Genomic DNA, 15,541 nt, shown 5'->3' on the forward strand with positions numbered 1-15,541 from the left:
ATAGATGGACATATTTTACCGTGAAAAGTGTTTCCCAGCAAGTGAAACCACTGTGTAAAGATACAAGTATTAGTAATGATTCAACTACCCAAAATTTCTCTGAAGACAGAACATTTGGGAAACTTCAATCACATCCTATCTGCGGGGTCATCAGCTGATTCCCCAATGATTTGATGTTTGGGGATTGCTGGTAGTGAACTTGTAACCTCTGTTATTTCTGTTTTCTATAGGTAATACTGATAAATAGAGATTGTTGTTAATATTACATGAATGCTTCAAAAAGGGTTGTCTTAACCCCTTTGAACATTTGCTGCTAATATATTGACTATGTAATATGAATTTACTGATTTTTGTAATAAGAATTATTATTAAGGTATTGTTGTGGTATTTACAGCCGGCTTTCATATGTTTTACCATCCTTTTGTGTGATCACCTACAAGACACATGTCTCTTCAGGATCCTGCTTTTTGTTTTCTAACAGCTTATACATTTTCTTTATCCAGACTGCTAGTCTCGTGGCTTTCTTCAGTTATTATTACAGAAGTACTCCAGCAGAGAGTCCAGCTGTAACATTAACTTCTTTCTTTGGGTTTTGGTTTCGTACTAGGTAATCAGTCTCTCATTCAGCTGCACTTCCTCCACCTTCACACTCTCAGTGTCCAGATCCAGGCTCATAATCCTGCTTGTGACCACTTTCAAATCTTTGAAGAACAGGTTTGCTGTGTTCAAAGAACCTCTATCCTGAAGGAAACTTGGGAGGGATTAAATTACTTGATGGTTTGATTGGTTTTTAACCCTAAGGTTTTTTACTCATAACTGCTATTTTTAAGAGCCTTGTTTTAAAATGTTTTAAGTGACACTCACCAATTAGAGTTCGGGCTCTGGCCAAGCTCTAGCTCTACTCAGATGGGATGATTGACAATAAACTCAGATGTTTTCTGCATAAAAAAGTATTCAAGTAGTTTTGGCTTGGAAATTTGACCCTCTATATGACAGCTGAACTTACTTTTAAAGTGAGCTTGGAGAATCATTATCTGGACATGATGTTCCAATTCTCTACTGATCTGAGGTTTATCAGCTGCTGCAGACTCTGGGATGACAGTTCAGTGTTGCAGTGCTTAGTAATTATATCATTTCACATGTGTTATTGATTATGTGCATTATCTGATTTATTCCTAATTACTGTTAGTGTCTTCTTTACTACATGCATTGTTTTGCTCTGTTTCCTCATTCTCATAACCAAAGAGTGTTAGTAATAGCAACTTATGTCATTATCTTACATGTCTCTATGCAATTTTGCAAAACAGAACTGATCAATACTTTATTTCTCATAGCATGGCATGTTCTGCACTTCCAGGATTTTGAGAAAATCCTCCAGTCCCTGCAGGGACACGTGTTTGCTTGTGTTTTAACAGGTGCAGAGTCCAGGTGGATTTCAGTGAAGAATGTGAAACTCTATCAAGTGCAAGGCAACTATGACCACTACACAAGCAGAGAAGAAGTCACACAGATGTGGCTTGCACAGATTCCAACCCTTGTGTTTCGCCCACAGAAGATTGTGGACTTTGGGTTTCTTTATGGGTGTGGAAACCAGTGGTACTGTAGAATTTTTGTTAGATGATAGAGGAGTGATGAAGGGTTCCCAAACTAGAGTTCCAACAGGAGTGTTGCTGGCAAGATGTTCAAGTAACAAACATGAGCTGGTAAATGACCTTTTCTCATATTATAGAAACTTCTGTATCTAAAAGAAGCAGATCCTGACATTTATCTAGACAGCACTGTTCAAAGTCCAGTAACTACATAAATAAAAATTTCCTAATCCTTGCCTACATGCATTTTTTAAAATAAACTTGCCCAATGAAGAGATGAATGCCTAGAGTTAGGTTAAATAAGGACTAGCAACTTATTACTCTGAGATTAATATGGTTTCAAATGGGCATCACAACACAGTGCCTTCTCATGCTTGAAAATAAAGGGTATGGGAAGAAGCATATGTGGCCATGTACCCTACAAACCTCCAGGCTTAACCCAGGTGTAAGGTTCAATTGGACATGCTACATTCACATCAGAAAAGGAAAACAGCACTAAAATCTGCAAACTTTTTTTTTTTTAAGAGTAAGCTTTTGTATATTTAAAGCAAATAAACACACACTGACAATTAAGTGCCTTACTCATGACTTTAAAATGACAAAGCAAGCATTCACTCACAGCACTGACTCCCAATATGATAGGACAGAGCAGACAACATGGGTTTTTTTCTGTCCCCAGAGAAAAATGTGAGAATAGACAGTATAAGGTGGTGCAAAGACTGGATTTGCTTTGAAATTAAGTAAAACAGAATAAGACGCAGTAAAAAATAAGCAGAAGTAAAATGCACAGTGAAGTTCAGTAATAAGTAAAATGCATACTTTTAGAAGTTCAGTAATATTTAGATGGCGTGCAATTTAGTTGATCATAAAAACACTGATGTTGTCCTTCATTAGATTTCAGAGTTGATTTTACATTTGGTTTGTTGGTTGCTCAAGGAATAATGTCATAAAAACAAAACCTATATATGGTATTAATAATTTAGTCTATCACATGAAAAAGCCTTCATATTTATTGGAAGCTTATCTTACTGCAGTCTTAAAAGCTACTTCTGCAAGCAAACCATTTGAAGCACCCTTTGACAATTTTCTTACCACTGCCTCGTTCTTTGGAACAGATGGATTTTACATTGTGAGAAGGCTGCCTTGGATCCAAAAAGGAGACATGTGCCTGTGATCCTACTGCATACACTGACCACTCCGGACCATAAGCCAAACACACATTCTCCCTGCAGTATGGCAACTTTGTGGAAAGTAACTAGAAACAAAGGAAAGAGAAATCAACACATTATGATAAGAGAAAAAAAAACACTGATAAAACAATTCTGTAATTCTGTAAACTATGTTCAAGGGAGTTGCAGTGAAAAAACCCAAAATGCAGCTAAAAATAAGTTCATCACAACTATAGAAGTTTAAGAGAAAAGCAACCTGACTCAGAGAAAAAACAACCCCTGAAGATTAGATGCCTTATCTGAACAAAACTGAGATGATAAAGGCTGAACCATGTATTATGCAAAGAACAATGGACATTTTGGCATATTGTTTTACATCTTTCTAAGCTGGTATTTCTTCAGCAGGTGTACAGAGACATGATCTCAGCTGAAAAAGCTTACTTCATACAGTAGTATAGATATTTGTGGGTTTGATCTATAATTACACTTAAATAAGTGCAACTTCCTTTATGAAGGCTACTAATTAAGTATCAATTATACTCTCTATGGAACAGCTCACTTCAGCTCACCCAGAACAGGCAGAAAGTTAAGAGCACTTCTCACCCTTAAAAATAAGGTGAGTGGGAAGTTTCTTTCCCCAAGTTCTAATATTTAGGACATTGCATTTTACTTAAAGATTTATGTGTTTGTCGTGGTTTAGGAATGGTATTCCCCAATTTAGTGTTCCCACTGAATCACCCCAGACCACACACCACTTACACACTTCCCCCCCACCTCCCCCTGCAGTGAGCTGAAGAGGAGAATTGGAGGCAAAAAAAGGTAAAGGTCATGGGATGTGATAAGAACAATTTACTAGAAACAGCAATGAAATAAGAAAATGAACAGTAATAACAACAATACTAAAAGCAGAGTGTACAAGACAGGTGAACGATTCACATGCGGTTGCTCACTACACGGAATCCAGCACAACCTGACCATACACCCCAGAAAAACCAAAAAAATGCCACCCTCCACTGTCCCCTCTGCCCATGACATGAGGTGGTATTAAATAATCTCAGGGTCTGGACTGTGCCCCTCCCAACTGCTGCAAAAATTAACCCTGTCCTGGACAGAACCAGGACTTCATCCAACCCTTATTCTATACCATCTAAATCACACCCAGATCCTACAACTTATAGATATATACACACACACAAGTGTCACAGACATCTTTTGTGAAAAATCCTTTCTTTAGGATTTTTCCCCTTTCTGAGAAGCTGTGGCCTCAGCAACAAAATGTAAACAATGGTTATCTGCTGCCGTGGAATGCAACAGGTGGATGCGTGATTGGTCTTGAGTGAATGTTTGGATTTACCGACCACTCACAGCAGAGCTGGGTCTCACTCTGTGCTGAGACACAGACCTTTGTTTATTCATTCCTTTTCTATTCTTAGCTTAGCTAGCATTCTGGGAACTTTCTCTCTTTTTCTTTTTAGTATAGTTATAATGTAATATATATCATAGCCTAATAAATCCAGCCTTCTGAACATGAGGTCAACATTCTCGTCTCTCTCTTCACCCTGAAAAACTCTTGCAAGCCCTGTAACACACAAGCATGGGTACCATTCCCTTAGTCAATGGCTGTCCATTCAAAATGTCTTCCAAGACAGGAGGACTGGTGTGCTGTTGGCTGTTTGCTGCATCAGGAGCTCATGACTGGTGTATCTGGAGCAATCGATCCTCATTGTCCATGGTAGTTATGGCACACAGTGGCAGTGGCATTCAGCAACCAATATTAAACAATTCAACATTACAGGCTGTTCTCACCCAAAAATCAAATCTCCTTGAGGTACACATTGCATTCCCCCATCTCTTTGCATTACGTGCCAAATGCACCCAGGTCCTTGAGCAAAAACAATCCCACAGATGGATTTGCCTTTCCTTGAGGCAGGACTGATCCAAACTGTCTTCCCCAACACATTTCTCATATGCACCACAGGGACTTTATCCCCTTCTATGGTATATGAAGGTTTTGATAGGGCAGAGCCAGCTTGATTGGTAGAGGCTCTAGTTAACTAACCAGGTGGACTTCACTAAATGTGTATACCAATGTTTGAAAAGCCAACTTCTACCTGAACAGTGATGTCTTGCTACAATTCAGCAGACCAGATAAGTTTCCCTTTATGCTGCCAATTGGTCTTTTTCCATTGGTCCAGCCACCCCCACAGAGTATTTTCTACCATCCACGAGTCAGTGTAGAGGTAGAGTGTTGGCCACTTCTCTCATTCAGTGATACCTAAAGCCAGCTGGATGACTTTCAGCTCTGCAACCTGACTTGATCCAACTTGTTGCTTGGTAGCTTCTGCAACTCGCCATGTACGGCTCTATATGGCTGCTTTCCATGTTTGATGTATCCCTACAATATGGCAGAAAGCATCAGTAAAGACAGCACATTGCTTTTCATTTTCTGATATCTGATTATATGGTGGGGCCTCTTCAGCATGCCACCTTCTTCTCTGAAATTTTTGCCTTCAGGTGAGTTTGTAATGACTTTCAAGATTGCTGGATGATTGCGGTTTTCTATTTGAGTTCATTGTGTGATCAGAGCAATCTACTAGCTCCACATGGCATCAGTGGCATGATGTGCAGAAGGGACTTTTCCTTTGAACATCCAGCCCAGCACTGGCAGTCAAGGTGCCAGGAGGAGCTGTGCTTCAGTGCCAATCACTTCTGAAGCAGCTCAAACCCATTCATAAGCTGCCAGTATCTCTTTTTCAGTTGGGGTGTAACAGACCTTGGATCCTTTGTATCCCCCAGGGATCGTCCTCGAGTCTTTCTGGGTACTTTTTGCCAGAGGCTCCAGGAAGGATGATTCTCCCTAGTTGTGGTATAGAGCACATTTTTCACATCTTGTCCTGTCCTGACTGGCCCAAGGGCTACTGCATGAACACTCTCCTGGTTTAATTTGTTCAAAAGCTTGTTCTTGTTCAGGACCCCACTTGAAATCATTCTTCTTCCAGGTCATGCAATAGAGAAGGTTTACAATCAATCTGACTGTAATCTGGAATATGCATTCTCCAAAAACCCACAGTGCTAGGAAAGCTTGTTTCCTTTTTGCTGGTTGGTGAGGACATAGCTGCTATTTTGCTTATCATATCTATTGGAATCTGATATTGTCCATCTTGCCATTTTACTCCTAAAAGCTTAATTTTCTGGGCAAGTCTCTTGACCTTACTTTGCTTTATGACAAAACATGCTTTTATGAGAATTCAGATTATCTTCTCCCCTTTCTCAAAAACTTCCTCTGCTGTGTTGCCCCATATGATGATGTCATCAACGTATTGCAAGTGTTCTGGAGTCTGACCCTTTTCCAATGCAGTCTGGATCAGTCCAGGCAAATAGTGGGGCTGTGCTTCCACCCCTGGAGTAGGTGGTTCCAGGTGTACTGGATGCCCCTTCAGGTAAAAGCAAACTGCGGCCTGCACTCTGCTGCTAAAGGAATGTAGAAAAAACACATTGGCAATATTGATGGTGGCACTACTTTGCTGCCTTGGATTCCAGTTCATACTGAAGTTCCAGCATGCCTGGCACAGAAGCACTCAGTGATGGTGTGACATCGTTCAGGCCATGATTATCCACTGTCAGTCTCCACTCTCCATTGGACTTATGTACTGGACACATGAGGCTATTAAAGGGTAAGTGGGTCTTGCTGACCACTCCCTGGTGCTCCAGTTCACGAATCATCTTGTGGATGAGGGTCACAGAATCCTGGTTGGTGCAGTATTGTCAACAGTGCACTGTTGTGATAGTGATCAGTACCCTGTTCTTTGACCCTCAGCAGTCCCATAGCAGAAGGATCCTCTGAGAGACCAAGCAAGGTATTCAGCTGCCTAATTTCCTCTGTCTTCACAGCAGCTATCCCAAAAACCCAGCAATGTCCTTTTGGGTCCTTGAAATACCCTCTCCTGAGGTAATCTATGTCAAGGATACACGGGGCCACTGGGCCAGTCACAATGGGGTGTTTTTGCCATTCATTCCCACCCAGGCTCAGTTCAGCTTCCAGTATAGTCAGGTTTTGGGATCCCCCTGTCACCCCAGAAATAGAGATAGATTCTGACCCTATATATCTCAATGCCATCAGGGTACATTGTGCACCAGTGTAAATTAAAGCATTGTACTCCTGTGGGTCTGATGGGTCAGGCCATTATATCCAAATAGTCCAGTAGATCTGATTATCCCTTTCCTCCAATGGGCTGGAGGCAGGGCCCCTCTAGTTCTGGTCATGGTACTCATTGCTCACTTCTTATAAATATGATCAACCACAGGTCCCTTCAAGAGGTTTGGAAGTAACATCAGCACCTTCCCTTCTGTCTGAGGGAGGACCTGCTCACTGGAAACTGAAGCAGAATTTTCCTTGAAGAATTACCCATGGTGGTTGTACTTCCTCTCAACTCACGTACCCATAGCTCCTAGGGCAGAGGTGGGTTTTCCATTCCACTTCTTCATGTCCTCTCTGTGGTCATGCAGGTAAAACCAGAGGTTACCTACCTTGTGTTGTATTCCCTCTCTCTCTTGAGAAGGGGCATGCTTGCTCTTAATAGCAGAGACTCTGGCCTGTATTGGCAGGGCACAGGACATTTTCTCTTTAAATTGCTGGAAGTCCTTGGACAGCTGAGATGCAGGCCCAAAGGGAGGAAGAGAGACTTTCCTCATATTGCCAGAGTTGGGCAACCAAATTATCCACTGTTTGTTCTTGTCCTGTCCATGACATCACTGCCAATGAGTTGGCATATGACAATGGCATGCTCCCATATGAACTTGTGTCACATGGATTGTGTGCCCTAAACTTCATCTGGATCTACAGGGGACTGCTTGTTATTTGAATCTCTATAGAGTACCTCCAGCACAGCTAATTCTCTCAGGTACTGGATACCTTGCTCCATGGTGTTCCACTTGTCTTGGTGCACTGACAGATCCTCCTTGAAAAGATATCTTTCCCTCACACTTGACAGGAGTCACCTCCAGAGGTTGAGGATTTCTGTCCTTTTTCCAATGCTGTTGTCAATGCCTGCATCCCTGGAAAGGGATCCCAGTTGCTTGGCTTCACTATCCTCTAATTTCCAACTGTGGGTTGTGCTATCCCAGCATCAGAGCAGCCGGGTCACCAGGGGCTCACCCTACTGGTGGCTGAAATATTTTCATATATCGTGCAGCTCACCTGGGGATAGGGATTGGGTGATTACCTCTGTCCCTGCTTCTTCCTCCTGTTCTGAGGGCCCTACTTCCTCTTCATCCTTCACTATGCAAACTGATTTGGTCTTGCATTTCTTTTTCTGTATAGGTATGACTGCTACTGGCATGTGTTGTTCCTCTGGTTCAGTTGCAGTTTGAGTGGCCACAGTGGCAGTTGCTCTGCTTTTCTCCTCCTCCTCCTCCTCCCCCTGAGGGTGCTGTCTAGTGAGGAGTGGTATCTGGTAAACAGTAGCCAGGGCCCAGCACATCGCATTACTTTGTGCCTCTCTGGAATCACCATAACATTTTCCTTTCAGATATTCTGCCACTTTATCAGGGTCCTGTTAAGGGGTGAACTTCCAAACCATTGGAGAACAGAAGTCCTCCGAAACTGTCCCATTTTCTCCCACATTCCATGCCACTCATGACTATCCACCCTCCGGGTAGATCTCTGAATGACCATACAAGAAGTCTCTTTCATAATTCTAAACATGTACTGAGTAGACATAGCAACAAGAACATGCGCCTTCCTTAACATCCAAAGGAAATTCAAAATTCTCACAAGCTGTTGTAACAAACCTGAAGGAGGAAAAGGGTGTGAAAAGCTGGGCCAAATCATCCTCCCCTGTTCTCCCTACAGACAGTACAATTATTAATGAAATCCCAGAGGTAGCACCCAAGGCAAATGCAGGAGAGCAGCACTCAAGACACATCCTAAATGACCCTCATTGCCCTTGATGTTCTCATGTCATAAACTGATATCCCACAGTACAGCAATAAAGCAATTCTGATCCCTCTCCCTGCTCTGAAAAAGAGCACCATGAGGAGTACATGGGGGAATATATACAGGGTTAGGTACCATAATGTGAACAGACCAAGCAAAAGTTGTGACCAGTGGCTCTGTACCTAATACAAATGCTTAGATTGAATTTGTTTCCAACCTGCTCTGGTCAGATGGGTTGTTATCTCAGTGCTTCATGCCTCACATTGGATGCCAAATTGACTGTCATAGTTTAGGAATGGTATTTCCCAATTTAGTGTTCCCATTGAATCACCCCAGACCACGCACTACTCATTCACTTCCCCCTGCAGTGGGATGGGGAGGAGAATTTGAGGCAAAAAAAGGTAAAGATTGCAGGTTGAGATAAGAACAATTTAATAAAAACAACAACAAAATAATAAAAAAAAAACAAATAAGAATAATACTGATAGCAGTGTGTACAACACAAGCGAATGATTCACAAGTGATTGCTCACTCTGTAGAACCTGGCACCACCCAACCATACACCCCAGCAAAACTGGAAAAATGCCACCCCCTTCCATTCCCTCTACACTTGGTGTGAGGTGGTAGTTAATAACCCCAGGGTCCAGGCTGTGCCCCTCCTGGCTGCTGCAAAAATTAACCCTATCTTGACCAGAACCAGGACAGTGTTTTACAAACACTGCTGCTCTTTCATCAAGCATTTATAGGAAATTAAGAATAGTGAATAGCCTTCAATGCAAAGCAATGTTTTAAGTTTTACACCAACAGAAAAGCACCTTTGATAGTGTGTGCTCTGCTTTCCAAAGATGAAAATACCCATCCAAGGACACAGCTCCCAGTTCCTATTATGAAAAAAAGAAAAAAAAAAAAGAAGAAAAAAAGTAAGAGTTAGTTTTTGTATTATAGATATCCTTACAAACTCACACTCCAGGTTGCTTCTCTAGTATATTTTATTTATATGACTTTTTTTTCAAATACATATGGACAGTTTTAGTGATAGTAAAAGATTTTAAAATCACAGAAAATTCGGGGAGCTAGAAAGAAAGGCTTAGTAGGCTCTGGAAAATATTAAAGGTAGGGCCTGGGAAATGTTAGGCCTTGTATTTGCTAGATCATATGAAACTGCATCTGTCTAGTCAGTATATGATAAATGATATAATTGTTAGATGTGATTAGATATAATTATTGTTTAAAGAATCATGAGAAACTATGTTAGAGTTTTGAGGGGGATCACGAGAAATCCATGCTTAGATGAAATCAATGTATACAAGAGAATCATGTAAGTTTAATAATTAATATGTATGTTATATAACGATAGAATATAAAACATGTTCAGCCCGAAACCATGTCAGAGTCAGATTTGGGTCTGTGTACCCCTGACACCCAGAGCTCTAAATAAAAGCATCTGCATATAATCATTCCGTGATTATGTGTTCCTGAACGCTAACATTAGGACTACTCAACTGTCTTGCTTATCTTACTGACCTTGTTCTTATTGTTGAAAGCCAATGCTCGGACTTTGCAGTTGTCAGGATTGGTGTTCTCCTTAGGAATATCCTTCAGAGCCCTGTACGCTATGTGGGCATAGACAGGAACTTGAGAGAGATTATGCCTGGCATCAGTTTTGGACAACACATCCTCTGTAACTTCCCAGAGACCCATCGAACCATCCCGGGAACCTGAATAAGTAGTCCATAACAGCACTTCAAATATACATAATTATCCTTTTTAGAAAATGAACTGCAATAAACAATGAGGTCTTAAAAAGAAGATACTTTAGATTTATTTAATCTAACTGAACACACTGTTGGTGCCTATGTATTAATTATTATTAACAAAATCATGATTTTACTGAGGTGTTAAGTTCATAACATTGTGAACTTATTGTCAACTGGTTTGTCTACATGGTTTCCAATCAGCTAGATCACCTCATCTGTTTTCAATCTGATTGAGATGCATCAAAAAACCATGATCCTGTACAACAATCACCATTAGAGATTCACATGTAGAATAAACTCAGAGGCAATTGAATAGCCTGAGCCTGGCTTACTGAGGCTGAGATTGACAGTCTGTTAAACCAATACAAAAACCTACAAGAAAACTCAGTGGGGTTTATACCAATTCTAGACAGTTTGATTTCTGACAGTATGCTTATGGATATGTACACATACATTAGTGAACTGAACAGAAACATATATTTAAAACCACAATTTGCATCAATTTAAATAAAATATACTGTTAATTCAACTCATTCAACCTCTTGTTTAAAGAATGTAACACAGGAACTGAGGCCAAACAAGCAAGAATTCATTTTATTTTTTGACTGAATTTGAAGATAATGATACAAAATATGAATCAGTAAGACCAACAATACTGGATGAAGAAAGTTAAATGTCTTTGGTTCAAAGATCAATACAGATTTAATCCAAGGTCCTATACCCATCCCTTCTGGTGTTCAGGCAACTCACTTCCATTTAAGTCAGCTCTGATAGATTTGACATGTACCTCCATTTCTTCCCTACACAATGTCACTTAGTGGGTTTTTTAATGCGGATATTTGGGTTAGAGAATTGCAAGGATCAACTCAAGGGTTAGCTTTTGGTTTTTTTTATATTACTGAAACATCAGTTGGAGCATTTGATTTTTATATGAGACTGTTAGGATTTTCTGTCACCTGCAGTTTGACACCTCCTTGAATGGAATACAAAACCCTCTCAGCACAGAAAGACCGTAAACTAATATATTAATTCAATGGCATATTGCTGCCTTTACTCAAGGTAAGTAATACTTTATAAAGTTACACTGATTATCCAGCTACACTGACTAAAAAGTCAGTAATTGACCTTTTCTATTAGAACCTTCTGTATTAGTTCCGACAGTATGTGTGCCTATATATACATACACACACACACACACACACACACACACACACACACACACAATTTTGCTGATAGCTTGATAAAACAAACTGAGTTTTCATTAATCAGTCTTCCATAGAATTTCAGGAAACTAGTACTCTTCAGCTGTATCTTGAAATTATTCTGGTGTAGAATCCTTGCCTTGAACTTACTGTGTTAAGACACCCTCTCATGTCAACACCTACTGTAAAGACAACAGCATTCCCTCCAATACTAGGAAAAAAAAGTACAATCTAGACCAGGGCTCAACAAATTAAAAAAAAATTAAAAAAGCTAAGTTCTGTACTAAGATCAAGAATGGTTTAAATAGGCAAAGTAGCTCCAAATGGTTTCAAATCCCTTCTAAAGGTGCTTCCCTAAGACCTATCAAGTGCTGTACATCAGTATAAAATTATGGGAAAAAAAATTAAAAATTAACATTACCAGAAACAGCCATAGTGTCACTTATCCATGCAATTGAAAATATCCAGTCCTTATGTCCATCCTAAAAGAAAAAAAAAAGACGAATTTTCTGTGCCATTATATTCTGCAGTGGTCTCAAGGCAGACAAAAAAATATCAAAGTGAAGAATACTTAAGTGCAAACTCAGAAAGAGAAGACCTATGCTAAAAACATATAAATAATATTCCACTATCCAGCTGTAGCAGTTTAAGTACCTAACAGTAATTTTAACTTTTATTGATTTTGACATGTATAATTAATAGAGAGCAATTAGGCAATAGAAAAACAGATCTCTGACCAAGGAAAAATTAATCTCAATTCTAAGGACTTGGATTTTTTCCATTTTGAAAGCAGTGTTCTTTACTTCTATAAAGTAGCTGCTTACTTTTATTTCCTCAAAGGCACATCCCTAAAAAGAAACAAAAAAATTATATTTGAAATATATGACCTACTGATTAAATTTTCAAGAATCTTTTACTCAGAAGGTGAGAAGCCTGTGTATAAAAAAAAGACCATAAGGGTCTAGTACTGCTTGAAAAACTGCAGTCACAGTGGCACACGAATAACAAGTCATGCAGATCTTCAGATTCAAGCCTTTCTGCAGCTGGTTATCTGCTACTGCAGAAAGTCTGACCTGAGCTCTGCTGTTGTAGTTAATGTCTATGCGAAGTCCTGAATCAAAAAGGAAAAATAAGAGTGAAGTGCTTACAGGACACCACTATACCCATTTCAGCCGTTTTCTTTTTAAGATTGGCTGTTTTAAAAAGGCCTCATGATGTTTCAGAAATAAAACCAGTATCAAAGTCTATCAAAGTGCCACAAGCCACTGGGTTAGAACTACTCCTCAAAGCCAAGTTCCACCTGTGAAATAATACATATATAAGCTGCACTGGAGAAGAGAAAGCCTTGAATCATCTTTACAACTTCTCAAATGAGCTTTTTCACTAAAGCTAAGTTTCAGAGATCATCATCACCCCAATTAGACTTTGACAGTAAAGATTTTGTTACATTTTCAGTGCTTAAAAGTAATTTGAAGTAGACTTGAATGAGGATAAGAAAGAAATCTGACTTAGAACCCTGAGAATCCTCTCATATATTTATGTACTCATTCATATTTAATTCACTCTCCACTACAAAACTCCCAAATTTTACACTTGCTTTGACCTTACGCACTTCAAAGTAGCAATTCTTGGGACAGAATAAAATTTCCCCAAATACTCCCACTTACATCTCCCACACACACAGGATCAAGTGTAGGCAGACGATAAATTGCAAGACTGTTGGGGTTGTCTCCACCTGTGGCCAGAAAGGTCCTTGAGGGGTTGAGCTCAATGGCATGAATACCACATCCCTGCTGGTTCACCATGGCAGGTTCACGATCTTTCAGAATAGGAATCTTGGTAATTTGACCAGTCTGGACATCTATTACAAATAACTGGAGGAAGAAAAGCAGATACAAATCATTATCACACAGATAAGAAAACCAAGGTGGTCAAATATCCTTTCTATTTTGAACTAACATTCTTTTAAATGTAGAATCCACAAATGTTGCAAATATGGTTGAAAAATGTATACATTCCTTCTTAAAACAACTAAATTAAATAATTGTGGGTTTTACTTTAATCATCCATCCTTGTTTTGGCTAGGATAACATTAACTTCCTTCTTAGTAGCTGGTATAGTCCCGTATTTTGGATTTAGTACGAGAATAATGTTGATAATACACTGATGTTTAGTTGCTGCTCCATAGTGCTTACTTTAAATCAAGGACTTCTCAGTTTTCCATTCTGTATAAGCAAGCAGGTGCACAAGAGGCTGTGAGGGAACATAGCCAGGACAGTTAACCCAAACTGGCCAAAGGGATATTCCATACCATAGAACATTATGCTCACTCTATAAAGCAGGGGGTTGGGATTGGCTGGGAGCTGCCAATCACTGTTGAGGGATGGGCTGGTGTGAGAGTCTGTCCGAAATATCCCTCATCTGCCTCACAATCATCATTGGGGGACCACTGAAGAAAAGACCCCCCTGTCTAGCCCTGTAGGAGAAAGTCACATGTCAAGCAGGGCCCTGAGACCTGAGAGCATTGCTAAGTTATTGTTTTCACAGGTGTATTTATTGTATGCTACACTGAGCTCAACAAGAAGAAAGAAGGACATTCTGACCTTTTTGCAACAATAGCTCTAGGATTTTTCCCCACCTCTCGGCCTGGCTGGACTTCTCCTAAGTTTCGGGGTGGTCCCCCAAAGAAGACCCCTCTTGCTTGTTTGCAATCACCGTGACAGCCAAACTGAGATGTAAGAAGCCTTTTCACCAGAGAAAAACCGAGACATGAAATCCCTATGTGAGAAGGCCCCCTCCAATGCTTTCCAAGGACTGGGACTGAAACCCCCAACCCAGGGGAGGTGTGCGGGGGGAGGCAAGCTGACCAAAGCAAGATGGATGTTGTAGGTGTGAGCAGTGGACCACAAAGACAATGGCTCTCGCTCACTGCTGAGAACATGGACTGTGTACCCTTTCCAAATACCATTCTTTCCTCCGAAGATACAATAGACTACCTTTGATTCAGTTTCAAGATCTATTCCCCTTCCTCCATCAAAAAAGAGTATAATTAGAGTCCAGATGAACTGCAACCCTGAGATCTCCTCGGACGCGACCTGGTGAACTCCATCGGCTAGACACCAAAGGACTTCGCCGTTCTACATTTGGTAGCTATTCACCCTTTTCTTTTTCCTCCCTCTTTTCCCTTATTTTTCCCTTTTTCCCCAATTCCTCCCCAACACATTTTGGCTGTGGTTATTTCAATTAAGGTGCATTTGTTTTGATTATCTCTGCAAACCCCCCTTGTACTGTGTCGGTTCTTTTTGCACCCTGAGATCACAAACCGCCACGAAACCCATCCGTGAGGATGGCTCGTGACAGCTGGGCATGGGTCAGTGGGTGGTAAGCAAATGTATTGTATGTCACTTCTGTTTCTTGGATTTTATTTCTTTTTTTCCTATTATAACAATAATATTTTACTTTATTTCAATTACTAAACTGTTCTTATTTTAACCCACAGGTTTTACATTTTTTCCAATTTTCCTCCCCATCCATCCAAGGAAGGGGAGGGGAAGTGAGTGAACAGCTGTGTGGTACTTAGCTGCCACCAGTTGGAGTTAAACCACAACAGTCCATTTTGGCACCCAAAATGGGGCTCAAAGCATTGAGACAATGACAGATCTGACCAGAGCATGTTAAAACAAATTTCTTATAAGCATTCATTATGTTAGTTTAATAGTCATGGGTCACAATGTTGATTTATTTACTCTCACAGTTGTTGCACTTTTTCTCAGAGTTGTGTTGTGTGACACTTACTTGCAGTATGTCTTCCTGTGGTGATGTTTATCATCCTTGAGGCCTGGACCAAGGTTATAATTTTGTTGTACTTCATAATACTTGCCTATGATAT

The 15,541-nt window shown here is 40.2% G+C and overlaps 1 protein-coding gene across 1 annotated transcript in view; it reads right to left on the minus strand.

The window, feature by feature from the left end:
- Positions 1–15,541, minus strand: part of LOC131095433 (DDB1- and CUL4-associated factor 12-like) — a 72,352-nt gene that overhangs the window by 12,169 nt on the left and 44,642 nt on the right. Inside the window, exons 3-7 of the mRNA XM_058043134.1 lie at positions 13,320–13,526; positions 12,074–12,134; positions 10,218–10,411; positions 9,509–9,574; positions 2,682–2,844 (exon numbers count right to left, since the gene is read on the minus strand). Coding sequence (XP_057899117.1) covers positions 2,682–2,844; positions 9,509–9,574; positions 10,218–10,411; positions 12,074–12,134; positions 13,320–13,526 — 691 coding nt within the window. The remainder of the gene's footprint in view (positions 1–2,681; positions 2,845–9,508; positions 9,575–10,217; positions 10,412–12,073; positions 12,135–13,319; positions 13,527–15,541) is intronic.

Source organism: Melospiza georgiana, chromosome W (genome assembly GCF_028018845.1).
Source record: "Melospiza georgiana isolate bMelGeo1 chromosome W, bMelGeo1.pri, whole genome shotgun sequence".
Classification (NCBI taxonomy): Eukaryota; Metazoa; Chordata; class Aves; order Passeriformes; family Passerellidae; genus Melospiza; species Melospiza georgiana.